This window comes from Cotesia glomerata, linkage group LG4 (genome assembly GCF_020080835.1).
Source record: "Cotesia glomerata isolate CgM1 linkage group LG4, MPM_Cglom_v2.3, whole genome shotgun sequence".
Taxonomy (NCBI): Eukaryota; Metazoa; Arthropoda; class Insecta; order Hymenoptera; family Braconidae; genus Cotesia; species Cotesia glomerata.
In genome coordinates, this window is record NC_058161.1 from 16,515,751 (window position 1) to 16,543,459 (window position 27,709).

General features: G+C 29.3%; 1 protein-coding gene across 6 annotated transcripts in view; it reads right to left on the reverse strand.

The window, feature by feature from the left end:
* Window positions 1–4,391: 4,391 nt before the first annotated feature.
* The window catches only part of LOC123262720 (RING finger protein 44), a 30,428-nt gene continuing 7,110 nt past the window's right edge, over window positions 4,392–27,709 (reverse strand). The window contains exons 3-8 of one of the 6 annotated variants that reach the window (XM_044725080.1): window positions 21,530–21,923; window positions 18,627–18,858; window positions 14,246–15,304; window positions 11,628–11,992; window positions 9,212–9,518; window positions 4,392–4,884 (exon numbers count right to left, since the gene is read on the reverse strand). In XM_044725080.1, coding sequence (XP_044581015.1) covers window positions 4,783–4,884; window positions 9,212–9,518; window positions 11,628–11,992; window positions 14,246–15,304; window positions 18,627–18,858; window positions 21,530–21,765 — 2,301 coding nt within the window. In that variant the 5' untranslated portion in view covers window positions 21,766–21,923 and the 3' untranslated portion in view covers window positions 4,392–4,782. The remainder of the gene's footprint in view (window positions 4,885–9,211; window positions 9,519–11,627; window positions 11,993–14,245; window positions 15,305–18,626; window positions 18,859–21,529; window positions 21,924–27,709) is intronic. The other 5 variants (XM_044725085.1, XM_044725081.1, XM_044725083.1 and 2 more) reach the window with 5 other exon arrangements.

Here is a 27,709-nt window from a genome sequence, read left to right on the forward strand (position 1 = left end):
ATCCCAGAATTTGTATTATAAATTTTGAAAAAAAAAAAAAAAAAAACAAAAAATTTTTTGAAGAAATTTTTTTTTTTAACTTTTTAGCTCGTTTCCGGCTTAAATATTGAAAATTCGAAAAAATCATAAGACCTTTTTTAAAGAAAATTTGATTTTCTTCAAAAAAGGTCTCATAAAATTTTCATGTTTTTAATATCGCGTTACTAATGCCAAAAGAGCAGATAAAATTTTTTTCACTCTAGCCAAAAGGGCGTATCATTTTTTTTTAATCGTAATTAATTATTAGCCTTAAAAAAAAAAAGAAAAGTTATAACACTGGTAAAAATAATGACTCTTCTACTCATTTTATTTGAAGAAAATATGTATTCAATTAAAGAAGAAACTAAAATATCAATTATGCTTCTGAAAGTAAAAAATAATAAATTTATATTGCTTGTAAATCTAAACTGTGAAAAAATACTTTAATCTTAAAACAAATTCATCAGTTGTTACCATCATCAAAGCACAGATTCTTGTAATATCAATGGTATTTTGTTATTTCTACAATTAAACATAATTCATTACACTTTATCAGTGGAGACATCATTATTGGGTCAATATAAATGAAAATTTTGTAATTGAGTCAAATACATTTTTCATCAAATAGAATGTTACTGTTATTTTGGTTTTTTTTTTTTTAAATTCAAATCCACATTCTTTTTAAATAAAATGAGTTGAAAGTCATTATCCTTACCGGTGATATAACTTTTTTTTTAAGGCTAATAATTAATTATGATTAAAAAAAATGATACGCCCTTTTGGCTTTAGAATTTTTTTGACTTAGAGCCAAAAGGGCGTATACAAAAAAAATTTTTACTCACTTTTCTTACAGATCTAAATGTTATAAACATTTTTAGTTTGGTTGGAGGTAAAAATTTTTTTTATACGCCCTTTTTGGCGTTAGTAACGTGATATTTCTTCCCAAATTTTAATTATAAACTAAAAAACAAAAATTCATAAAAATCTTCAAAAAAATAATTTTCATGATTTTTAAAATTAAATTCTGGCTTAAATATTGAAAATTCAAAAAAATTATAAAGACCTTTTTTTAAGAAAATTTAATTCTCTACAAAAAAAAGGTCTCTTACAATTTTTCCGTATCTTCAATATTTAACCCGCAATTTCAATTCTGCCATTAAAAAAAAAATAAAATTCACAAATGAAATAAAAATAAAAAAAAAACTATTGTCAATTATAAAAAAAAAAGTTATTTATTTTATTTTGATTATCAACAAAAATTATAACTAAATTATAATTAAACTTATAAACTAAAACTAAACCATAAACTATTAATATAACAATAAATAAAAATAATTAATCAATATCAATATTTATAAAAAAAAAGCACCTACAGAATTATAATTCTTTTCTTCTAATGTGTTTATACAATCGTAAAAACTAACCAAAAAATTATATCATTAAAGCTTTATTCACAAGTAATGACACATAACTTGAATTTAAAAAAGTAATCTTCCCTGTTGAAAATCTCCAATAAGATCCCATCAAAAGCGACAAAAGCCACTTAGAAACCAATAAAATTTATGGGTTTCTAAGTGGCTTTTGTCGCTTTTGATGGGATCCTATTGGAAATTTGAAACAGGGTTATTAATAACAATTAATCATTTTCTTCTTTTTTTGTCGATTTTAATTTTTTTATAAATCGTATGCAAACTAATTGTAATTGGCAATTATTTAAGCAAATACGTACAATTTTAAAACAAAACACTGTTTTTTTTTACATTAATTAATTAATAATTAATTTACATTAATTAATTAATAATTAATTTACATTAATTAATAACAATAATAATGATAGAAAAAATAAAACCGAGAGACAATAATTTTTTTAAATTGCACGTTTGATGAATGTTTATTGCGTTAATTTATTAATCACATGAAATTATTTTTCTTATCAAAAAAAACAAAGCTAAGGAAAATAATTTTTATCACAGTATTAATCAAAGAGGCCACGTATCATAAAAAAATTATTAGTCTCTCGTTATGGCAAAAAAAAAAATTAATTTTTTTTTTTTTTTAAATTACCGGGTCTGGGATTCGAACCCCGTACGCTCTGGGTAAGAGTTTCCGTGCTTGGTCACGTCGCCAAGGGAAATTAAACTGATCGATAAAACAAATGATATGTTTGGTAAATCGATTAAAGTCGCTAATTCTAGTCTATATTTAATAATAATAATAGTTGTTAATTAATTAATTAATTAATTAATCAATAGTTTAGTATATAAATTTAACATTAAGAGCAGCGTGATTTTATAAATAAAACTAACGCTATTTATAAAACCAAAGTGTTACAATCTATCTTGTTAAAAAATGTGAACATTGAATCCACTTTTATTACGTATATGCGTTTGTACCTTTTTTAGTAATTAGAAGTTTTGGTATAGACATTTTGTTATTAAACTTATTTTATAATTTTCGTAAAACGGATTTAACTTGATATTTTTTATGCAAAGGCACCCGCTCCAGAATCCAATGTAATAAAATAACGCGTGACAAGTGTCAAAAGGGTGTATTACAGAAGTAAGATAGGATTTTGTATCAAAAGGGCAGATAAAATTTTTTTTGCTTACTTAACAATCTTTAAGGGGGTATTCTGGTCTAAAAGCATTATTTTCAGGTAATTTTTTCAAATGCCGTAAAAAAAAAGGCAATCAATATTTTTATACATTTTTTTATGTTATTTATTAACATTATAAAAATACAGAAAACAATAAAAAAAGTTGAAAATTCAAAAAATTAGCAGATGAAGTGTGGGATCTGAAAAAATTGATATGTGACCATACCCACGATTTTAACCCTTCTATTAATTTGAAACAAAAAAATAAAAAAGATTATTAATCTCGAGTACACGGAAAGAGCAAGATGACACTGAATATCATCCCAGATTATACTCATTGATATTTGTGGTGAAAAAAAATTTCAGATAGTAGCTAAAAAGATCCAGATTATACTGCGTGAGATCTGGATTATTCTCATTATAATCTGGATTATACTCATTGTAATCTGGATTATACTAGCTACTATCTGAAATTTTTTTTCACTGAGTATAATCTGAGATTATATCCAGTGTCATCTATTTCTTTCCGTGTAATGCCGTTATGTCTGGAATTACGGTCATCCCCAAATTTGAATTTTTATTATTTTTTAAAAATTCGGAAAAATAAAAAAAAATGATAATTTTTTTTTTTTTTTTTTTTTTTTCATGCAGTTGCTATTTTATAAAAAATTTTTTTTTCAATTTTTCACTAGTTCCAGACATAGCAAAATTACTCTAGATTAATAATCTTCTTTTTTTTTTTTTTTTTTTTTTTTCCAGATTTCTAGGAGAATTGGAATTGTGGGTATGGTCACGTGCCAATTTTTTGAGACCCCTCCCCTCTACTTCATCAGCTGCTAATTTTTAAAATTTTCAACTTCTTTTAGTTTCTTATTTTTTTCTGTATTTTTATAATGTTAATAAATAATTTTTAAAAAATGTATAGTAAAAATATTAATTGCTTTTTTTTTACGGCAAAAAATTACCTGAAATTCATGCTTCTAAACCAGAATACCCCCTTAACGTCAAGATCAATAAAAAAAATCATTTCAATTTCTAGAACCAAAAGACGAATCCAATTGACTTAAAAATAAATTTTGGCTTAAAATCACTAAATTTTAAAATTCTTAAACTAGAATTTTATACATACGCCCTTTTGGCTTACAAAATTTTTTTTTTCACTTTTAATCTTAAAATATGTTTACAAAGATTCGCAAAAAGAAATTTTCTACGCCTTTAAAAATTTTTTTTTTTTCACTTTTAACCTCAAAATGTTTAGAAAAACATTATGTTTACGCTCTTTTGGCATTTGTCATGCGATAACACATTTTTTTTTATTTTTTTTATTTTTTTTTTTTTATTTTTTTTTTTTTTAGTAATATTAATAGTAATAACAAATAATAATTATAATAATCGACATTTGAATTTTAAAAAATCAAATAAGCGAAGAATTTTTCAGTATATTCAAATGATAAAAATAAACAAAAACTTTTTTTTTATTAAATAAAAAATATTTTTTTTGTTATCAAAATAAAAATTTTAATATGAAAATATTCCACCACCAATTTAGAGAAAATTTTCAAAATCAAGTAAAAAAAATTATATACTACTATATATATATAATATATATAAACGTTAAATACGAGTCTAGATTATTAATTAAAAAGTTATGATTAATTAATTTTCTACTAGTGAAATTAATTAAAAAAAAATTTTTTTACACTTACAACTAATTTTATTTTCTAATTTATTTACAAGCAAAAAAAAAGAATATTTTTAAGCCTCGTCTTCACTTTTGTTTTTAAGTTAGGTTGTTTTAATAATTTGAAAATTTTTTCTGCAAACGGACGGAGGAACGCGATTAAATGGACTTTAGCAATTTTACATATTTATATATTATATATAACACGTTAACTAAAAGTATTTATTATTATTATTATTATTATTATTTATTATTAATATTTTGTTTGATCAAAAATTATAAGTTATTAATTTGATCTTTAGAGTTAATTTTTTTTTTTAATTAATATTAATATTTAAATACACACCCATTATAAATATAAATATATTTATGTATGTACGTTGAGATATATATATTTATAGCTTGAAAAAATAGGCACCCAATCATCAATGGGAGGCATTATTAATAATAATAACAGCTAATGTTAAAGTACGTGTGATATTGGAGGTCATTCACCGCTAGTTGTGCTACTGCCTCCTCCGTTTACTCCGTTTGGGCTACTGTAGTATTCTGCAGCGTCACCACGGCAAATTGGACATGTTCGGTTTGACTGAAATAATTATTTAGATCAGAATTTTTGTTTTTAATTAAGGTAAAAGCCCCAATATATGATCATGTACCAGTATATGATCACTCCATGTATTTGTATACCTATATTTGTGAATATATATATACAAATACATGGAGTGATCATATACTGGTACATGATCATATATTGGGGCTTTTACCTTACTTAAAATTTGAAATTTGAAAAAAAAATTTTGTGATTTGGTTGATGATATGTTTTTAGTTAAGTTTAATTTTTTGTTATATCTTTGGAAATATTAAAATTGTGAAAAATGTATACAATACCTTTTTTGTAGAAAATTGTATCATTTTGTTATTCTCTACAAAAAATGTCTCTTATAATTTTTTCATATATTCAATATTTTTGGAAGAAAAATAATTCATAAGATTCATAACAAAAATAATCCACAGATTCGGTAGAATCTGGCGCCAAGTTCCGTTCAAATCTGCTGTAAACGGAGCGCCAGACTACCGACTGTGTTTACTGTAAGCAGAACGGTATTTTGAGGTTGCAAAATTTTATTTAATTCTACGGTACTTTTTTTTTCTAAATTGTATATTATGACAGTAATTTATACTTTATTTGACTGTTATTAATTAATTATATTCACTTATAACAATTAATCTACTTGAAATTATTAAATTTAATCAGCACAAACTATAGCAACGCAAAAATTTCGATCCTGACTTTTTTTCGATGGGCAAAGTGATCTGCCACAGACTAAATAATTCGAGAATGCATAGTAATCCTTCATTAGATGGGAAACTACAGTTAAAAAAAGATATTTCACAGCTTGCATCTACACCCGCCAGGGTGCGCTGGAATTATTTTTACATAAACTGTAGTTTCAAGGGGATAGTTTGCTATAAAAAATGCAACCAACGCGAGATTTGATTAAGTTGGTACAAATTGTAAATTTTTATTATAATTACAAAAAATACTAAAATCCGAACAAAAACAGTTTCACTGTAAAAAAAATCGTGCTAAGTCGCGATGCAACCTAAATACTTATCATAATAAATTGACTATCGGTGAGAATGATATAAAACTTTAAAAAGGCACAAATTCAAGTCAAGACCTTTGCAATGACACTAAGTTTTACTAAAAAAACCGATTTTATCATATGACTATCCTGGAGACATATATATATATATATATATATATATATATATATATATATATATATATATATATATATATATATATATATATATATGTAATAAATATTTTAAAAATATAAGCTCATCCCGGTGTTACACTCATCAAGAGCTTTCATTTAAGTAGCCACATGCATTTTGATATATTTTTCATATAAGGTAAAAGCCCCAATATATGATCATATACTGGTAGATGATCATATATTGGGGCTTTTACCTTATAATATATATAAATATATGAAAAATTAATGTGGGTATTGAAATGAAAAGTCTGGATGAGTGTAATGTCGGGGTGGGCTTATATCTTTAAAAATACTAATAGTTCAGAAGATATTTATTAAAATGCTCTGTACTTTATTAACTACTGACGTTTTTAAAGATATAAGCTCACCCCGATGTTACACTCATCAAGAGCTTTCATTTGAGTACCCACATGCATTTTGATATATTTTTCATATATATATATATATATATATATATATATATATATATATATATATATATATATATATATATATATATATATATATATATATATATATGTCGGAAAAGCATTATTAGGGGCGTTAGTACAGTCCATTGGACTCGTTTATTCAATTATTTATTAATTTAGAATAATTAAAATATACGCTAACTTGTATAAACAATACTACGATTAATTATCCAAATATAATTAATATACAAGGTAAAAGCGCTGGGGAATGAGACCGAGAACGAATCCGGGGTCAGCAGGATATATTCGATGTCTTTACTTGATCAATGCTCAACGAGAACTACTCGTCTCAGTACCCTAAATACTTCTTCTCTCAAAAAATATTTCGACAGCTCTCATTGTCTGTCGATATCTTTAACTATATACTTGTTACTTCTATCCTGTGACCTCGGCTACGTTTGGTGACCATTATCACTCCGGACTCAAGCCCATTGCCATAACCATAAAAATTATAATCGGCTTAAGTTATAAATAATTATTAAATATTCTATGCTTTACAATTTTGCTTAAAACTAACAGACAAACTAAAATATTGGGAATTTCCCTATCTCTAGGAAAACCCAGCTCGATATTATCTCCGACATATATATATTAGAGTGGTCCAAAAAAAACATTTTTATTTTTTTTTTCAAGTGCTGCTGTCTCAAAAACTTTTCTTAGGTATGAAAAAAATTCTCTCCAAAGCGCAGCTTGATATCTCAATTCCTAATGAAGCTCAATGAATTGTTATTTTCCCATTTAAATAACACGTAAAAAAATTTTATTTACGTTTTCATCCGGTAAAACTACGAAAAAAATTTTTTTTTGTATTTTTCGTCAATTATCCTTCTAGGAAATTTAATTCTCTAGAAAAAAGTACTGAAGTAGTTTTTTCGTAATCTTAACGAGTAAAAAGTTATTAAGCTTTAAATACTCGCAATAAAAGAAAATTCAATCAGATATGATTTTAGAATCCATGTTGTATCACATTTTCTGTTTCAAAGTATTTGATTATGTAATTTATATTTTTTTCTTAAAAACATGGTATACTGTCTGATATCGGTAATTCAGTCTGGACCAGTGACAACAAATGATAATTTAATATATCGGTTTGTTTATTTGAACCACATGTAAAATGCACTGAAGCAGATTACCAGACTTTGTAAATACTCTAACCACTGCTTAAAAAATTTTAACTAGATAATTTACTTTTAGCACTCTCTTGCGGCCTACATGAAGATATATAGTAAATTAAATTTTTTGTTGACAATCAGTTTTTTACCCTAACCTAGCTGCATTTTAATAATTATGTCTTATAAGTCATATAAACTAAAATAAGAAAAAACCAAAAAATTAAATCAGTCTTAAAGATTATATTGGTTGTAAGTTTATTAGCAATTTCTTTATAGTTAAGCTTGTCAATTTAAATATGTGATGACTCCTGAGATTAGGCAGTTTTACGCACGAACTCTACCTGTTTATTTATCATTTTTTTTTTTAATGATTGAATTCAAAAATAAAAGAATCAATTCACGAAGACTTCTATTTACGTACTCCTGCAAAGTTCCATGATTTTTCATTCGGTCAAAAAATGTCCCAGCATCATGTTCAAAATTTAAATATTCACCTGTCCTACCTGTCCTACATGTTCTTAAATAAAAAAATTTACTTCAGTATACATCCGGAAGTACTAGCTTGCCCTCGATTCAGATTCCGTAATGAAATTCAAGTTCAATTTTGAAAAATCACTGCTCATAGGAAAAAATATCTAAATTGTAATGAGAGAAATTATTCATAATTCACAGTTAATACTTCATCTAAAGACACGTGTTAATTATATTAGAAACAGTCTAATTTGATAAATTTTAAAATCATTACATACAGTTACCAAAAAATTTTTCGAAAAGTTGCTTTGAAACTATCTTCGTTTAAATTTTCTTTTGTGCGAGTATTTAAAGCTCAACAACTTTTTACTCGTTAAGATTACGAAGAAACTACCTCAGTACTTTTTTGTAGAAAATTAAATTTCCTACAAGAATAATTGACGAAAAATACAAAAAAAAATGTATTTCATAGTTTTACCGAATGAAAACGTAAATAAAATTTTTTTACGTATTATTTAAATGGGAAAATAAAAATTCATTGAGCTTCATGAAGAATTGAGATATCAAGCTGCGCTTTGGAGAGAATTTTTTATACCTTAGAGAAGCTTTTAAGATGATAGGCAAAAATCTATTTTTTGGACCACTCTAATATATATATATATATATATATATATATATATATATATATATATATATATATATATATATATATATATATATATATATATATAATATATAAATATATGAAAAATTGATGTGGGTACTCAAATGAAAGATCTCGATGAGTGTAACATCGGGATGAGCTTATTTCTTTAAAAATGTCAATAGTTTTCAAGATACAAGGTCATTTCGTAATTATGTATCTAGAGATAGACCATTTTTGAATGCAGCCTAAATACTCATCACCATAAATTGACTATCGGTGAGAATGATATGAAATCTTGAAAAGGCACAAATTCAAATCAAGACCTTTGCAATAATTCTAAATTTCACTAAAAAAAACTGATTTTATCATATTATCCTGGACACAAAATTTTTCTTATTCTCTTAATTATATAGATAATAATAAAAATTACCTTAAGCCATTTATCAATACACTTAGAGTGAAATTCGTGAGAGCAAGGTAAAACTCTGAGTGTCTGAGGCGGTTCAAAATCACACATGCAGACAACGCAGTTAGTCTGGTCACCCTGGTGAGTCTCAGCATTAAACTTATACGAAGGCAATTGGTCGACTTCGGCTCGTGTGAGTCCTCTGGGTTTAGCCTCTCCAAGTCGCTCGGCGAGCGACAACAGCGCCTCGTAATTTTCGGTTTCTGCATTCTCCGGTGATGACATATCAGTTTGACTGTATGACGATAATGGTGGATTACTAAACATTGCCCTTAAATTAATAAACACAGCTAATTAATTAATTAAATTAATTGAGTTCAATCCAATCAAAAACAATAATTAATTTAATTAATTAATCAATTCATTTTCTTTCATCCTTTACTTAAACCCTTTACTTCAGGTAGTTTAGAAGTCCCAATCCGCCGAAATTTATTTTAATATTTTTCATTTTTTTCTACTAAAATTAATTAATAAAAATTCCTACATAATTTAATTCATTGAATTTAATTCGTATTATTGATTGAGTAATTATAAAATAATTAATTAAATATAAATTGACTATTAACGAACTGTCATTCGACAATACCAACTGTTGTTTATTTAATAAGGTTGGTACTTAAATTACAATTGTTTCCCTTGATAATTTATTATTTAAATTTGTAAATATAGCTTTAGCGTGTCAACTATTTTATAATTAACATTAACTATTGGTGTATAAATTATAGAAATTAATTATTATCCAATAAATAATGAACCGTGCAAGAATATCTGGAGAATTTATAAAGCAAATTTTAAATTTGCCGCTTAGAATTCATCCCGCCATTTCGTGAACAAACACGGAGGAGTTAATGTCTCTGATATACAACAGAGATAGAAAACAAATATAAATATTTAAAAATTAATTAAATTTTTTAATAACTTGGTTTAAGTCTTGAGCAAGTCTGGCTCAAAAATCGTGATTAAGTATCTGAATACAGATTTTTACAATTCTTGGACAAGAAACTTGTGAAACATAGTGTGATTTAAGGAGGTTTGAGCGTCACTTATGAGTCAGAATAATGTTTGAATTTTTTTTTACTTTCAGTCTTCTCAATATTCGTCAAAATTATTTATTTTATTTTAAAATAACTTGAACAATTTAGTAATTGATGATTTTTACTTATTTAATAAAATAAATTAATAAAATGACTGTATTTATTACTTGCTGGATTAAATAAACAGATTTGGCAACAGCGCGTTTGATTATACCCATTACAGAGACGTGGATGAGTGTGTGAGTTAAATATTTCTCTCTCTGTAACTATATTTCTATCCTTTTCTTTTTTCTCAGCTGTTGACGCGACGTTGCCAAATCTTTATTCGAATAAATAGCTGACGATAAACGAGTGAAAAACATAAAATTAAACTTTAAATATTTCAAAAATTATATCGGTAATGTATTATTATTAAATTTTTTTTTATATTTTACAATAATCCAAGTTTCTTGTGTATAATTGGGAGGTTAGTATTGATAAAAATAATTAAAGTCTCGGCTAAAATTTGTCTGCTATAAGAGGCCGTATATAAGGCGATAAGAAATGTGATTTTTGAAATTTCATATCTAAGTAACTAAACGGTGAATCTTTTTAAAATTTTGGGATTAGATAAATGACGTATTTATTTATACGTATACTTAATTTCAAAGCTCAAAGTTAGAAATTATTTTTCACATTAGATTCGCTCGAACCTCCTTAAGATATTGAGCAATAAAGAAAAGTGTTGATTTTTAATGTCAATGCAGTATAAAAGATCATTTTTTAGGTATGAAGATATTGTTGAGTGAAATTTTTAAGTGATATTAATTACAAGAATTATTATTTGAGGTATTTTGTAATTACATTGATCTTGAACGTCAATGCAGTCTAAACTGTTATTTTTAAGAGCGGTTTATAGTTGATTTTCAAACGTGTTTTTCTCATGTATGTGATAAAATTTCGAAAAAAAACGCTTCGCTCTTCGATAGATGATTAAATTATCTATCGAAGAGCGAAGCGCTTTTTTGGAAAATTTTCATTTATTTATGCATAAAATGCGTTTTAAGATTTCATTTGTTGTACAAGTATGACAGAGATACTTTCGTTTGTCCAATAGAGGGCGAGAGAAAGAAAAAATGTAAACCCTTCTTAAGTATAAAGATAATTTTTAATGAAATTTTGACTTGATATTGAACACAAGAAAATTATAATAGAATTATTTTGAGGCTACATTAATTTTGAGTCTCAATGCAATGTAAATTCTTATTTTTTTTCTATAAGCTCCTATAAATTAAATCTTTCGTATAAATAAAAAAAATTCGGTCTACTTGGCTACCAAACTACCTTTTAAATTATAAAAAACTTACAAGAAGTGGAACAACAGTCCCGCGGGATAAGGTGGGGGCATAGGTGGCGCCCCTCCACCACGTCGCCAGTTCGAATGCGGGTTCTGTCTCGAGCGGTTCTGGTTCCTGCCGACGGCAGTGCGCCTCGTTCGCGGCTGCATCAGCTCCATCTGGTTGTTCCGAGTCTCCGGGAGGAACATCGGCGACGGTGACGCCACCTGGGCCGCCAGCGCCGGTGGGGAGTAAGAGTGGGACAGCGTCATTGGTGGCGGGGGTTGAGGCTGCGGTGGTGGGGGCCCGGGTGGCCCGTTTCCCCCCACTCGGTGGACATGCGGGTGGTGATAGTGCACGTGCGATCCGTCGATCAATTCCGGGTCAACTTCTCGCTGTGGAAAAATATTTTACGTTAGGTTTATTGTTGTTTTATTTTCTGCAAGGTTATGTTATAGTTATCGGCATGTTGAGATGATTTGCTGGTGGTTGAGTACCCACGTCAACCTTTAATAATTTTATTTTGGTTCTGTTGGTAAAGGTTGTGGCTGAGTATACTCACTTTGATTTTTGTAAAGAAAAAATTTAATTTAGTTGTTATTTCAACATTTTTTGGTTATTATTGTGGGTACTCTTTTTAGTTTTTATTTTATTGGTAACTTGGCTGCGGTTATGATACAATCTATACAATTTTGTCAATATCTTCGAAACTAGTGGGTTTACAAAAAAAATTTTGTATTGAGATCTTTTTTATTCATCTTTTAAATTAGAATTTTTTTTCATTTAAAAATTTTTCTGTAAAAAATCAATAGTTCGAAAGTTATGGAGTTTTTAAAAATGTTGAGGTTATGGTAGCATAACCCTAGGTGTTGAAGATATACTTTGATGATGTTTTTTGTTATTAAGTACCATTAATTTTTACTATTATCGTATATTACTTAAATTGGTAGACTTTTTAAGTTATAAAATAATACTATTTATATAAGAAATTATTTAAGAATAATATCTACTTTCAATTTTTGTAAATGGCCAGATCTCACTATTGTAGCCAGCCATTAATTATTCAAAATATACTGTCAAAGTTTTTTATATATAATTTTTAGACTTAAATATGCAGATGTATTTTGTTATGAGGATAAATAAAAATTATATTTTCAAAAAATGTCGGAGACATACTAAATTATAATATAAGTTTTTGGCTAAATGGTAGGAGATACGAAAAAATAAAAGCAATCTTCTTTATAGGAAATTAAGTTTTCTATAAAAAAGGTATCATTTTTTTGTATCTTCAATATTTAACCCAAAATTTTAGAACAAATTTTCATAAAATTCTTTAAAAAAGATAGTATTTGTAATTGATATTTATTCTGTCTGACTAGAGATAAAAAAAAATCATAAGAAACCTTTTTTTTTAGAAAATTAAATTTTCTACAAAAAAAGTCTCTTATAATTTTTTCATATTTCCAAAGATATAAAAGAAAAGTTTACAAAAAATATTCCATAAAACATTTCCCAGGTGTTGTTCCAAGGATTCAAAATTATTATTTCAAATTTCTGGGTCAAATATCAAAGATAAAAAAAAATGATAAGAAACCTTTTTGATAAAAAATTAAATTTCCTACAATAAAAGTTTCTCATAATTTTTTCATACACCCAATATTTCCAAATATAAAAGGAAAGCTCACTTAAAATATTTCATAAAATTAGTCAAGTCTTGTTCCAAGAATTCAAAAATTTTTTTTCAAAATTCCGGGTCAAATATCGACAGTAATTGATATATTATTAGTAATTGATCTAACTCCTTATTTTTTAAAGGGTAATTTTTTAACATTTTGATGTATTAATAGTCCAATTATAAATTATTTAAATGATCCTAACAAAAATATTATACCTCAATTAAATATTAAATGATTTTTTAAAGCGATAATAAATTTCGAACTAATTGTATATTCGTACAAATGGAAGATTTTCTAAAATGGAGTTCGACAATTTGCTAATTAGAACGTCGACCAAGATTCAAAAAAATAATAGGATACCTTTTTTATTGAAAATTAAATTTCTTACAAAAAGGGTAAGGTAGAAGTAACGTTTGTGGCCACTGTACCATTTATTGTTCAAATAAACGATAGAAATAAATTTATATTAATAAACCATTACAAACTCAATTTGTTTTAGTATAAATTTTTTAAAACTCAACAAAAATATGGTTATAATTAGGACCAGGAATCTGGTTTCGCTAAAAGAGAGAGAAAAAAGATAGTCTATAAGATAACTTATAGTATTGTAATTTTTTATAAATTAATTCAAATGTTAACTTGGCAAAAACGGTACTTCTATCCTATCTTATCATTTTTTTATATTCCCAATATTTTCAAAGATATAAAAGAAAATCTTACTAAAAATCTTCCATAACATTAGCCAAGTCTTGTCCCAAGGATTCAAAATTATTATTTAAAATTTCCAGGTCAACTATCAAAGATCCAAAAAAATGATAAGAAACTTTTTTTCATAGAAAATAAAATTCTCTACAAAAAAGGTTTTTAAAACATTTTTCCTATCTCCAATTCCCACCTCACAATAAAAATAAACTGAAACCCTGATTGAGTACCGACATTAATAACCCTAAAAAAATTCAAAATTCACATTACCATTACCTGCTGAGGTATCTGATGGTGGGCCGTATAGTGTGTAGTATGAACAGGCGGCGGTGGATGAGCATGTATGGTCGGAACTCCAGATGGCGCAGCGTATCCTCTTGCGGTAGCCGTAATCAAGCTGTGGCCAGGTGGTGGGGGACCGGCTGGATAATGCGTGTGGTGGTGATGATGAGTAATCTGGCACGAGTAAGAGAAGGGATGAGCGGTAGTGGGCGCCGGGTAGGTTCCGTGAAGATGGCAGGACAACCTGGCGGGGTGGAACCCAGTAGTAGGCCAGATGGCTTCTCCACTGACAGTGACACCCAGACCAGACACTCCAACCTGGTTAACATCAACGACCAAGTTGTTGGTCCCCGTTGACGGATGATGCCCAGTTCCCTGCTGGATGGGGTGTTGGTGACCCTGGTGGCCATGATGACCATGCAAGCCGTGGTGCGTGTGAGTATTGTGGAGTCCATGGAGATTCCCAGAGTGAAGATTGTGATTGCTGTTATGCAAGCTATGATGGGCGCCATGGAGATGCTGTTGGACCGTCGGGAAAAACTGGTACCCGTTGGAGAAAAGCGGGTCTGGGCAGCGCACATAACGGCTCCTGATTGGCGGGCTGCCTCTGACGGCCATGTGGTGGCGCGGAGAACGCCTTTGTGGTGCGGAAAGCTCCCAAGGCGCAGCGTTCGACATCAGAGGCGGGGATTGGGTCGAAGAAGTCGGCTCTTGCTGGTGACTGGCCAGCTGGTGGTGCCCCGGGTGGTTCTCCAGGTTACCTGCCAGCGAAACTGGACCCCCGTTGCTGCCCACGTTCATGCTGGAGGCGCTCACCTGCGCGTTCCTGGAAATACGACGGCGCTTTCGAGATGGCGACTCGCTTTTACGACCCTCTGGTGTGTCCAGTGTTGACTGTCGGTAGTATGCTGATGAGGATTGCATTGGAACGTTAGGACTCAATGCGGAGAGATTCGCCGCCTGCGGAGCCCGTCGGTATTCCAGGTCAGAGTTCACGCTTAGTGATGGGCTCAGGTTCATTAATGGACCACGCATTGTTGAGCTTTCCTGGAAAGAGAGTTTTTTGAGTATAAGAGTTTTTTTTTATAGTGAAGAGTTGAGTTAGAAGAAAATTGATGGTATGCTTTATTAGATGTAAGAGTTTCCAATAAAAATTTTGATTCGGATATTAATGATAAGAGATACGAAAAATTTATAAGAAACCTTTTTTGTAGAAAATTTAATTTTCTATCAAAAAGGTCTCATCAATTTTTTGAATTTTTAATGTTTAATCCAAAATTTTGATTTTAAAATTGTAAAGCAAAGTTATATTAAAAATTTGAATGCTTTTTACGTGCACTCTAAATCGAAGTGTTTTAAAAGTGACTACAATGCTTCTAGATAGGAACATGACACTTTATGTGTGTTTTGTTAAAACACTTAGATTTACAATGTGAGTTTTAGTTTTGCACAGAAAGAAAAATTTCTTGAATGGAGAACAAAATTCTTGGCTCAAGAAAATTTTCGGGTGCCTGAAGGAAGACCGAAGTTGTGTTGGCCGAAGTAAAAATTTTTCTTGAAATTCTATTCTTATTGAAAGTAATTTTTTCTTAAGGGAGTATTCTACTGTAGAATTTTGAAAAAATCGAAAATTTTTTTTTTTCATATTTTCAAAGTTTAGATATTCAAAAATATGTCATTAAAAGGATTTTTCAAAATTCCTATTATTTCATGAGTTATAGCCATTTTAGTGACGTGGCATCGGTTCCGGTCCGACCGCTACAAGTTAACAAAAGACGGTAGGCGTTCCCGAGTCCCTACTTATGTCCCTTTCTATTGTATATCTATTGTATATTAACCCCTATAATGATAACCCGGTAGTAGAAAAAAAGGAGCGTGTTGGGCATATTCAAAAACGCATGGGTTCATGGTTACGTAAAGCAAAAAAAGATAATAAAGGTATTGGTGGCAAAGGCGCTTGTAAACTCACTGATAAGCTTATCAATGAATTGTCTTTATATTATGGTTTGGCAATTCGTCGAAATCCAGATTCTGTTGAAGACATGAAGAGAGATGTGTGGGCAACCTACTTTCATAAAATTTCAACTAACGAAAATCCTCAGCACATGAATTGTTCATCTAGTTGGTGCAAGTATCAGAAGGCAATAGAAGACGGCACTATTGACGAATTTGACCACAAAAATCCTCCTATAAATGACAAAGTTTTAGAAGTAATAAAACCAATTTATGAAAGTTTATCAGCTGATTCTTTATTGGAACGATGTTTGGGTTCTGAAACCCAAAATAATAACGAATCTTTGAATTCGTTAATTTGGAATTTTGCTCCGAAGCACATTCACGCTGGACCGAAGACAATTGAAATTGCCACTTTCTTCGCAGTTGGTATTTTTAATGAAGGTTTTATACCTATATTAAAAATCTTAGATGTTATGGGAATCACGATTGGCCCAGAAGCTAATGTTTTTGCAGCGAGACGGGACGAAGCGCGTATCGAGCGCTCGGAACTCCGGACTTCAGAGGCGTCAAAGGAGGGTAGAACTGCACGTCTTCACAAGAGAACATCGGAGAATGAGCATTTTGAAGTAGAGGAAGGATTCTTATATGGAGCAGGAATCGCCGATTAAAAATATGTAAGTATTCTGTACCATTCTACAAGTAAAATTGTCGAAAACTTGTCTCAAAACTTTGAACGCATTTTTCTCGGAACTACTTTTTTCGAGCTGGCGGTAAGGATATCTCGAGTTCTAATGAACTGATTTACTTCAAATTTGAAGAGGATGTTCTCTATACGTCGCTTCATCTCGTGAACCCTGCCCAAAACTATAACTTCTCATTTAGTATTTTTAAAAAATTCGGAATTGTTAAAAAAATATGAAAAAAAAAATTTTTTTTTCAAACTGCCGCCATTTAAAAAAAAAATTTTTTTTTAACTTATCCAAGGGTTATACGATAGCGGCATCTATAATAATTAAGAATCCGTCGGTTTTTTATATTTCAGATCACCAGGAGGGTTGGAATAATACACGCCAGGACACCCTCTTTTTTTTGACCCCCCACTTTGACTGCTCATAACTTTGTCAATTTTAATTTTTTTTTTTTAATAATTTTTTTATGTAATAATAAAACATCAATAAACAAATGATAAAAAAATTGATTATAAAAATATTTTTTGTTTCCTTCGTACAGCGCTTCTAAAACCGGGCGAAATTCATGCCTTTACAGTAGAATACTCCCTTAATTCAAATTATCATAAATACTTGACACAATAAATTTTTATATTTGACCAAGATTTTTAAATACTTTAGGGCAGCAGCGCCACCTACTTTAGCTGAGAAAAAAATTTTCTCCTTGAGAAAACTTTTCTCTTGAATATTTGATACCCATTTTATATTATTTTAGCGTGCAATTATACATATTGAATGAAAAAAAAATGATTCAATAATTATTTGATCTTCCCATTTGACATGTTAATCAATAAAAATATTAATGAAGATTTACTCCTATCAAGATATTTAATTTTTTGGAGCAAGAAAGAAATTTTCTCAAGTCAAGAAAAATATTTTCTTGGCTCAAGTGAAACTTTTTTTCTGTGTGGGGATAAATGGTTAGAAATACGAAAAAACTATAAGAGACCTTTTTTGTAGAAAACTTAATTTCCTATAAAAAAAGGTCTCTTACAATTTTTTTCGAATTTTCAATATTTAATCCAAAATTTTGATTTTAAAATCTTTTCGAAGTTATAGAGAAAACTTATATAGAAAATTTGAATAATTTTGCCGAGGGTTTTCTTTTTAAGACTAGGTAAGAGATACAAAAAATTTGCAAGATACCTTTTTTATAGAGAATTGAATTTCTTATAAAGAAGGTTTCTTACAATTTTTTCGAATTTTCAATATTTAATCTAAAAAATTAAAAATTTTTTTTGAGATTGGAGAACAACTTTACATACGAGATTTGAATACTTTTACCGAAAATTTTATTATTGTAGCTACACTAATATAAAAATTAACTTGACTCAAGAGCCAAAATCTTGAACCAAGAATACAATTTTGAAGAAAATGATTTTCTTGATTCAAGAGAATAAATTCTTGAGACAAGAACAATTTACTTTAATCAAGAATTTATTTTCTTGACTCAAGAAAATCATTTTCTTCAAAATGGTATTCTTGGTTCAAGATTTTGACTCTTGAGTCAAGTTAATTTATTTATTAGTGTAAACGATAAAAAATACGAAAAATTTGTTAGAGACCTTTTTTATAGAAAATTTAATTTTCTACAAAAAAGGTCTCTTATCATTTTTTCATCGTTAATATTTTATCCACAATTTCGATTTTAAAATCTTTTTCAGATAATATCAACGAATTTTTACCTGGCCGCAGATATTTATTCTTAATGGAGGCGGTGAAATGGCTCGCCGATGGTTAGTAAGAGTGAGATCTGATGGAAAATGAGACGATGATGAGGGTTGCGATGACTGACTCGGGGGTGGTTGGGTGACACGGTTTGTGTGCGACGAGGGCTTGTAAGCTACGTTGGCGTTATTTGGGCCATGGTATACTTCTTTCACCGTAGGGTTTGATGATGAACTTACTCCTGAGTCTCTGAAAGTAAAAGAAAATTTTTTAATAAAATAATAATAAATTTACCATTATAAAAATAATTTTAAATTATAATTTAATTATTAACTTGACTGTACACCTCAGTCGACAACACTAGACTACTATAATATTCCATTATTTTCTTTGATATCTCTGAAAATATTGGATTTACGGAGAAATTGTACACGGAAAAAAGTAAACTGTAATAAATAACAGTCGATTTATAATAAGTAATGATCAACTGCTAAAAATTACCATTTCAAACAGTAAAATCGTGATTTTACTATTCACTTTATAATATTTACCATTTAAACGTTAAAATTTACTCTTTACATGGAAGAAAATGCTATTTCAAACAGTATATTTGCTATGTAAATGTCTAAAATATTAAAGTATAATAATTAAGAATTCAGACTTTGATATTTATCATTTCGTACCTAAAAAATGATGTTATGATATGTAAAAAGTATAAAATAAAGTTAGTAAATTTCTTATACAAGCAACGTCAATATTTACAAAGTAAAATGGTAAATTTTAAACGCAACGCTAAAAATCAAACTGTAATTATTGACTTGCTTGGACGGGTAAAATGTATATTTTAAAAGTATAATTTTTACTGTTTGAAATGTTAAATTCTCCCAGAGTGAGACTCCCTTCTCTTTCATCTGAGTTCCCCTTCTCATAATATGGACTATATATTGAAATGGCAATTTTTCCTGTTTGAAACTGTAATTTTTTAAGATAAAAGAGTCGTTATTTACTATAGTGACGGCTACTAATCACTTATTTTGGATATTAAATTATAAATTGTAGCTATTATACTTTCTACATTAAGTTCTGTAATATTTATATTTTTGCCACCCCGATGTCCGCTTTACTGTTTGAAACTATAAAAATTAACCGGAATCCGAGTGAATATTACCGTTTACTTTTTTCCGTGTAAGATATCTTTTGTGTAGATAATTAAATTTCCTTAAAAAAAGATCTCTTATAATTTTGTATCTCCAATATTTAGCCCAGAATTTTCATTTTAAACATAAAAATTCATAAGAATAATTTTTGAAATTTCAAAATTAAAATCTCGCTTAAGGGGGAACACCACTGTGACGGTCGAAAAAAAAGGTGATTTTCGGGAATTTTTTTGACAGGAAAAATAAAGGAATTTGGGGATTGAATTTATTTTATTTTATTAAGGGTATATTAAAGATTATCACCCTAAATTTTTATTAAAAAATATTTAATTATTACCAAGTTATTAACAATCTTGTAGAGCACTAGAAAAAATTTCCCATTCTATGGTCGCATCGATAATTCGAAAACGAATTTTCTGAAAATAAAAACCCAAATTGCTTTTTAATGAATAAGGATGTAGTTATCGTTGCACATACGGAATTTTGAAAATTTTAATTTTCAAAAAAATGTCGACTGATTGAAAATTTTCTTATTATTTTTACAGTTTTTTTTTTTTTAACGCGGCTAAAAAAATTATTAAAATCAAAACTTTTTTAATTCTGTACGTGCAATGATAACTACATCCTTACTCATCAGAAAGCAATTTGGGTTTTTATTTTCAGATTATCCGTTTTTGAGTTATCGATGCGACCATGGAGGGGGGAATTTTTTCTAGTGCTCTACGAGATTGTTAATTTAACAACTTTGTAATAACTTAATATTTTTCATTAAAAATTTAGGGTAATAATCTCTAATGTACCCTTAATAAAATAAATAAATCCGATCCCCAAATTCTTTTATTTTCTTTGTCAAAAAAATTCCCGAAAATCAACTTTTTTTTCGACCGTCACAGCGGTGTTCTCCCTTAAAAAATGAAGATACGAAAAAATTTTCTAAAAAAAATGTCTTATAATTTTTTCATATTTACAATATTTATCCCAGAATTTTGATTATATACTTGAGAAAAAAAATAATTAATGATTCATTACAAAAATAATTTTTACAACTTTTAAATTAGATTCTGGTTTGAAGATTAAAAATATGAAAAAATGATAAGAGACCTTTTTTTTATAGAGAGTTAAATTTCCTAAAAAAAAGTCTTATAAATTCATCATATTTTCAATAATTAGCTCAAAAATTTCGAATATAAACTTGGAAAAAAAAAATTTACAAAATTCCTCAAAAAAATAATTTGCTCAAATTCTGACCTAAAAATAAGAGATATAAAAAAATGTTAAGATATCTTTTTTTAAAGAGAATTAAATTTCCTACACATAAAGTCTCATCATTTTTTCATATCTGTAATATTTAGCCCATAATTTTGATTTTAACCTTATAGACGAATGTTGTCAATGTTTACTGAGGCGGGGGTTCGATTCCCGGCCATATTTTTTTTTTTTTTTTTTTTTTTAAACACAAAGACAAATTTCTATATAAATATATTTTTCATATAAATATTTCAAAACCTGCATAAAAAATTTAAATAATTAAAAATCGATAAAGATTTAGAGCATTCAAATTCCACACCAAAGAGCGTGCAAGGAAGAAAATAAATTTATATAAAAATCACGGAATTTTATTCCAAGTAATAAAAGCTTTTTTGTACATACTATTGTTTTATAAATAATTAATTAAAAATAAAAAATGGAGGATATTTATCTTAAAAAAAATGAAATAATAATGATTGATAAATATAAATTATAAGGGTTAGGCAACAAAATACCCATTATGATATCGTGCGGAGGATCCTTGACGATAGGGGTACTCCTTATTGTTGAACTGCTGATTATGCTGATTAAGTTGATTATGAGAATTGTGAGAGTGTGAGTGCCAGCTGGAACGGTTGTGGCTGCTCGGAGCTGAACGGGCCAATGCTGGCCCAGATCCTGATCCGGCGCCGCCATTTCGATACCGTCCCTGCATGCTCATGCCCCGATGATGCTGATTACCCGGATTCATTTCGACTCTTTCACAACTTTTTCAATAATTCCTTTTCTTTGTTACGAACGGACTTTATTAGACTTCTTGTCCTGGATTTATCCCAGAGGCCGAGCTGATATCATGGCCCTCTGAGTATACACAGGGTTCAGCTGCTGCCGAGGGCCAACAACAGCGACCTGGAGTTATGACATTCATGCACTATTTATTTTTTTTTATTTACGTAAGGTAAAAGCCCCAATATATGATCATGTACCAGTATACGATCACTCCATGTATTTTTATACCTATATTTGTGAATATAGATACACAAATACATGGAGTGATTATATACTGGTACGTGATCATCTATTGGGGCTTTTACCTTACTTGTAATCTAACATACTTTTTCTCAATAATTGGGATTTCTGCTCGAAATATGGAAGATAGGGAAAAGTTATGAGACCTTTTTTTGTAGAAAATCAAATTCCTTACAAAAAAGGTGTCATCATTTTTTCGTATCTTCAATATTTAACCCAGAATTTTGATTTTTTAATTTATCGAAATTTTAGTAGTCTTATGTATCAAATTTTTATAGTTTTAAGAGAAAATTTATTTTTTTTGGACAAATGATTGGAAATACAGAAAAATTGTGAGACCTTTTTTGTGAAGAATTAAATTCTCTACAAAAAAAAAAGGTGTCCTCATTTCTTTTTATCTTCAATATTGCGCGTTATTAGTGCCAAAAGAGCGCATCTCAACATATACGCTCTTTCTTGTAAAGAATTTAATTTCCTTCAAGAAAGGTCTCTTATGGTTCCTACGTATCTTTTACCGTTTAGCCAGAAATTAAAAACTCGCAGTGAAACTATTTAAATCTGGTATTTAAAATTTGTGTCGCAATCTTTTAAAGATTTTAAAACCGAAATTATGGGTTAAATATTGAAGATACAAAAAAATAACGATAGCTTTTTTGTAGAGAATTTAATTTCCGACCAAAAAGGTCTCATAAATTTTCGGTATTTTCAACAATTTATCCAAGAAAAACAAAATTTGCCTTAAAATGATTGAAATCTGGTATTTAAGGATTTGCTAGAATTTTGAAAGATTGTAAAATAAAAATTATGAATTAAATTGCGTTACTAATGCCAAAAGGGCGCATCTACGCCTCTTTGGCTCTGCAGAGCTAAAAGGGCGTATAAAAAAAAATTTTTTCCTCCAACCAACCTAAAAATGTTTATAACATTTAGATCTGTAAGAAAAGTAAGTAAAAATTTTTTTTTGTATACGCCCTTTTGGCTCTAAGTCAAAAAAATTCTAAAGCCAAAAGGGCGTATCATTTTTTTTAATCATAATTAATTATTAGCCTTAAAAAAAAGTTATAACACCGGTAAAGATAATGACTTTTCAACTCATTTTATTTAAAAAGAATATGGATTTGAATTTAAAAAAAAAAAACCAAAATAACTTATTAATTTAATCCATAATTTCGGTTTTAAAATCTTTATAAGATTGTGGCACAAAGTTTAAATACCAGATTTAAATAGTTTCACTGCGAGTTTTTAATTTCTGGCTAAACGGTAAAAGATACGTAGGAACCATATGAGACCTTTCTTGAAGAAAATTAAATTCTTTACAAGAAAGGTATTTTATCATTTTTTCGTATCTTCAATATTTAACCCAGAATTCCGACTTTAAATTTTTTCAGAAATATATCCTAAGCATATCCTTAGCTGTAATTTTTTTTTACACCAAATTTTTCAGCAAAAGTACTTCAACATAAATATTTATCTTCTTCACAATTTTACAAGTACGTATAAATTTTTTACATAAACAAGTGTATAAATCGTTAGTCATAATTAGTAATTTAAACTATGTAATACAATTATCAGTACATTAATATTTTCCCCCATTTTTTATTTTTTACAATTAATTATTAATAAATTATTTGATAACATGCAAGTTTATTTCATGCTCAAAGAAAATTACAAAATAAAATTTTTTTTTCTACCTAATAAAGTATATAGTTCTCTAAATATAAGTAAAATTTCAAGTAATACAAATTGAAAATAAGAGTATCTGTCGAAAATCAAAAACGACGACCTCGGATCATAAATCAAGTAAATGAACCACTTGAGATAATATTTATTTTTGTGAATAATTATTTTACAATCCGAAGAAAAAAAAACTTGTTTTTTTTTTCAAATGATCATAATAAAATAAAAATATTTAATTCTTTATAGTAATTTATAGAAATAATTCTTAGGTTTCCTGTGTTGGATTCTGACCTAAATATAAGATACAAAAAAAAATTAAGAAACCTTTTTTGTAGAGAATAAAATTCCCAAAAAAAAATTTTATATAAATTTATCATATCTTTAATATTTAGCTCAAAAATTTCTATTATAAACTTGAAAAAAAAAAAAAATTATAAAATTCCTCAAAAAAATAATTTTTCCAAATTCTGAGTTAAATTCTGACCTAAATATAAGAAATAGAAAAAAATGATGTCTATTTTTATAGAGAATTAAATTTTCTAAAAAAAAAGGTTTTGTAAATTTATCATATCTTCAATATTTAGCCCAAAAATTTCTATTATAAACTTGGAAAAAAAAATTTATAAAATTCCTCAAAAAAATAATTTTTCCAAATTCTGAGTTAAATTCTGACCTAAATGTAAGATACAAAAAAATGTTAAAAAACCTTTTTTGTAGAGAATTAAATTTTCTAAAAAAAAGGTCTGGTATAAATTGATCATATCTTCAATAAATATCCCAAAAACTTCCATAAAAGCTTAGAAAAAAAAAATTAGGAAAACGGTTGACCCTGAAGGCCACCAAAAATACAGTTTATGTGTTGTTTTGAGCTCTCCGAGCTCAAACAGATAAAATTTCTATGCTTTTGAGCTCTTCGAGCTTAGAAGTCTAATAAAAGTTTGATAAAACACTATTTTTTGAGTTTTCAAACCGCAATAACTTTTGAATGAATGAACCGATTTTTACGCGGTTGGCGGCATCCGACGCATTTTTTTAAACCTTTTAAAAAATCTTTAAGTTTAAATTGATAAAACTAGAAATTTCGGAGTAATTCCGAAAAAACACTTTTTTCGGTTTTCTATCGTTCACGATATCTCTCGAACGAATCAACCTATTTTAACCGGATTAACGGCGATAGAAGTCGTTTTTCAAGGTTAAAAGCTGATTAGTTTTTGAAGTTGATCGATCGAGCCGTTTAAAAGTTATTAAAAAAAAAAACCATTTAAAAAAAATTAGGAAAACGGTTGACCCTAAAGGCCATCCCTGCAACTTCCCGCTAATTCCGTTAATACCTGGCCGCTTTTTTGAGCTCTTCGAGCTCAAAAGTACAATCTGTGTATTGTTTTAAGCTCTCCGAGCTCAAAAAGATACCTTTTCTATGCTTTTGAGCTCTTTGAGCTCAAAAGTCTGATAGAAGTTTCATAGAACACTATTTTTTGAATGTTCATACCGCAATAACTTTTGAATGAATGAACCGATTTTTACGCGGTTGGCGGCATTCTACGTAGTTTTTTAAGCCATATAAATAATTTCTAAGTTTCAATTGGTCAAACTAGAAATTTCAGAGTAACTCTGAAAAAACACTTTTTTCGGTTTTCTTTCGTTCACGATACCTCTCGAACGAATCAACCGATTTTGACCGGATTTGCGGCGATCGACGTAATTTTTCAAGGTTGAGAGCTGATTTGTTTTTGGAATCGATCGGTTGAGCCGTTTAAAAGTTATCCCAAAAAAACCACTTCAGAAAAAATTTTTTTTCCTACTTTTTTTTAGATTTCTCCAAATTTCTCAAAATCTATCGGTCCGAATCGGTTCAAATTAACAGGAAATCTAAGTTTGGCGAAGCCCTTTCGAATGGCACCAACCGCGATGAAATCGGTTCAACCGTTCAGAAGTTATAAGAGGTTTACATACACACACACACACACACACACACACACACACACACACACACACACACCAGTGTAGTTTTGATGGTAACACAAGAGTTTAATTGTGTGACGCGCCTCGATATTTTATATAAATTTATATAAAATTATTATTAGTTATTAAAAATAAAGTCAGAAAAGAATGAGAAAATATTACGAGAGAGTGCGAGAGAGAAAGACAGCCGCGCGCAGCCTACCCGGAGAAAAAAAAAGAGAGGAAAGAGACGGCGAAAGACAAGCGAGAGTAGTAGGGTAAGCAGCCTGGGAAGTCCCGTAGCATAGTTCCTGCGCGCGCCGTGAGGCAGCGTGGTGTCGCTCAGACTGTTCGCCCGAAGAGTATTGCTTCTGAGTTGTTAATAGTATATTACACCCCTTGGGAAGGAAAATAAGAAAAGCCTCAGATCACATGTAATTGTTGGCCGAGGCGAAGCCGAGGTCAACAAACATGTGATCTGAGGTTTTCTTTTTTACTTCCCAAGGGCTGTATAATATTTTTTTTTGCCCTCCGGGCGGAAAGTGGCAACTTTCGTCCCGCTGCGCTAAACTAAGTTGCCGCTTTCCGCCTTCGTCGGACAAAAAAATAGTATACACTCCTCGGGAAGTAAATAAGAAAGCCTCAGATCACATGTTTGTTGACCTCGGCTTCGCCTCGGCCAACAATTACATGTGATCTGAGACATTTCTTACTTTACTCCCCTAGGTGTGTAATATACTATTTGTCCGAGGAAGGAGGAAAGCGGCAACTTTGTTTAGCGCAGTGAAACCAAAGTTGCCACTTTCCGCCCAGAGGGCAAAAAAAGCAATTTTCTGATCAGTTTTTGGGAGATCAACTTGAGCTTCTGAAGCGAGTAGTATACTTACAGAAGAAGTCTTGAGTGCTGTGTTGTACAGAATAGAAGGATCCCCATTTTATATATTGCGTCATCAGCAATGTAGTATGGGTCTCAGGACCATACTGTATTGCCAAGCCTGCTATGCATACGTGTAAAAAATACAATAGCACCATTACTATACTACATAGTAAATAACGCCATACTTATGGGACTCGTTACAATACTGAATTGCAATAGTACACATACTATTTTAGTATCGGTCTGAAGACCATACTGACATTGTGTTAAACGCCATCCATTTCTCTCCGTGTAGATTTCTCGAAATCTATCAGTCCGAATCGGTCCAAATTATATTCAAAATCTAAGTTTGGACAAGCCTTTTCGAATGGCGCCAACCGCGATCGAATCGGTCAAGCCATTTAAAAGTTATGAGAGGTTTACATACTTACTTACTTACTTACTTACTTACTTACTTACACACACACACACACACACACACACACACACACACACACACACACACACACACACACACACACACACACACACACACACACACACACACACACACACATACATACATACAGACAGACAGACAGACATAGTGACACCCTCGCGGGGATAGTCAGGGAAGCTTCCTGTGACCTTCAAACGTCGAGATCTGATGAAAACTCGATTTTTGTAAAACAGGGTAAAACCAATAACTTTCCGATTTTTAAAAATCTGAGATTTTCTTAGCGGGAAGTTAAAAATTATATCTTTGAAAAAAATAACTTGGGAAAATCCCTAACTTCTGATTCAAATTCTGACCTAAAGATTAGAGACCCAAAAAAAGTATAAGAAAAATTTTTTATAGAGAATAAAATTCCCTTAAAAAAAAGCTCTTTGATAACATCTCCTTATCTCCAATATTTAGCTTTCAATGACTTAATAATGCCGGCTGTCCTTTAAATGATAATCTAATTATAAAAACTTTTCACGTTGCAGATTTCGTCCCAGAAAAACAAGAATATTTGCTACTCATGAAAATTTCTCGCATCTAGGACCCAAAAGAATTACCAAAAAAAACAAATTACCTTGCAATAAATCACTGGGAATTAAAATACATCGTTATTATTCCAAACAATCGATGATTACATGGGGAATCAAAGGTTTAAAAGTAAAATTTGGGAAAAGCCTTATCCTTGGT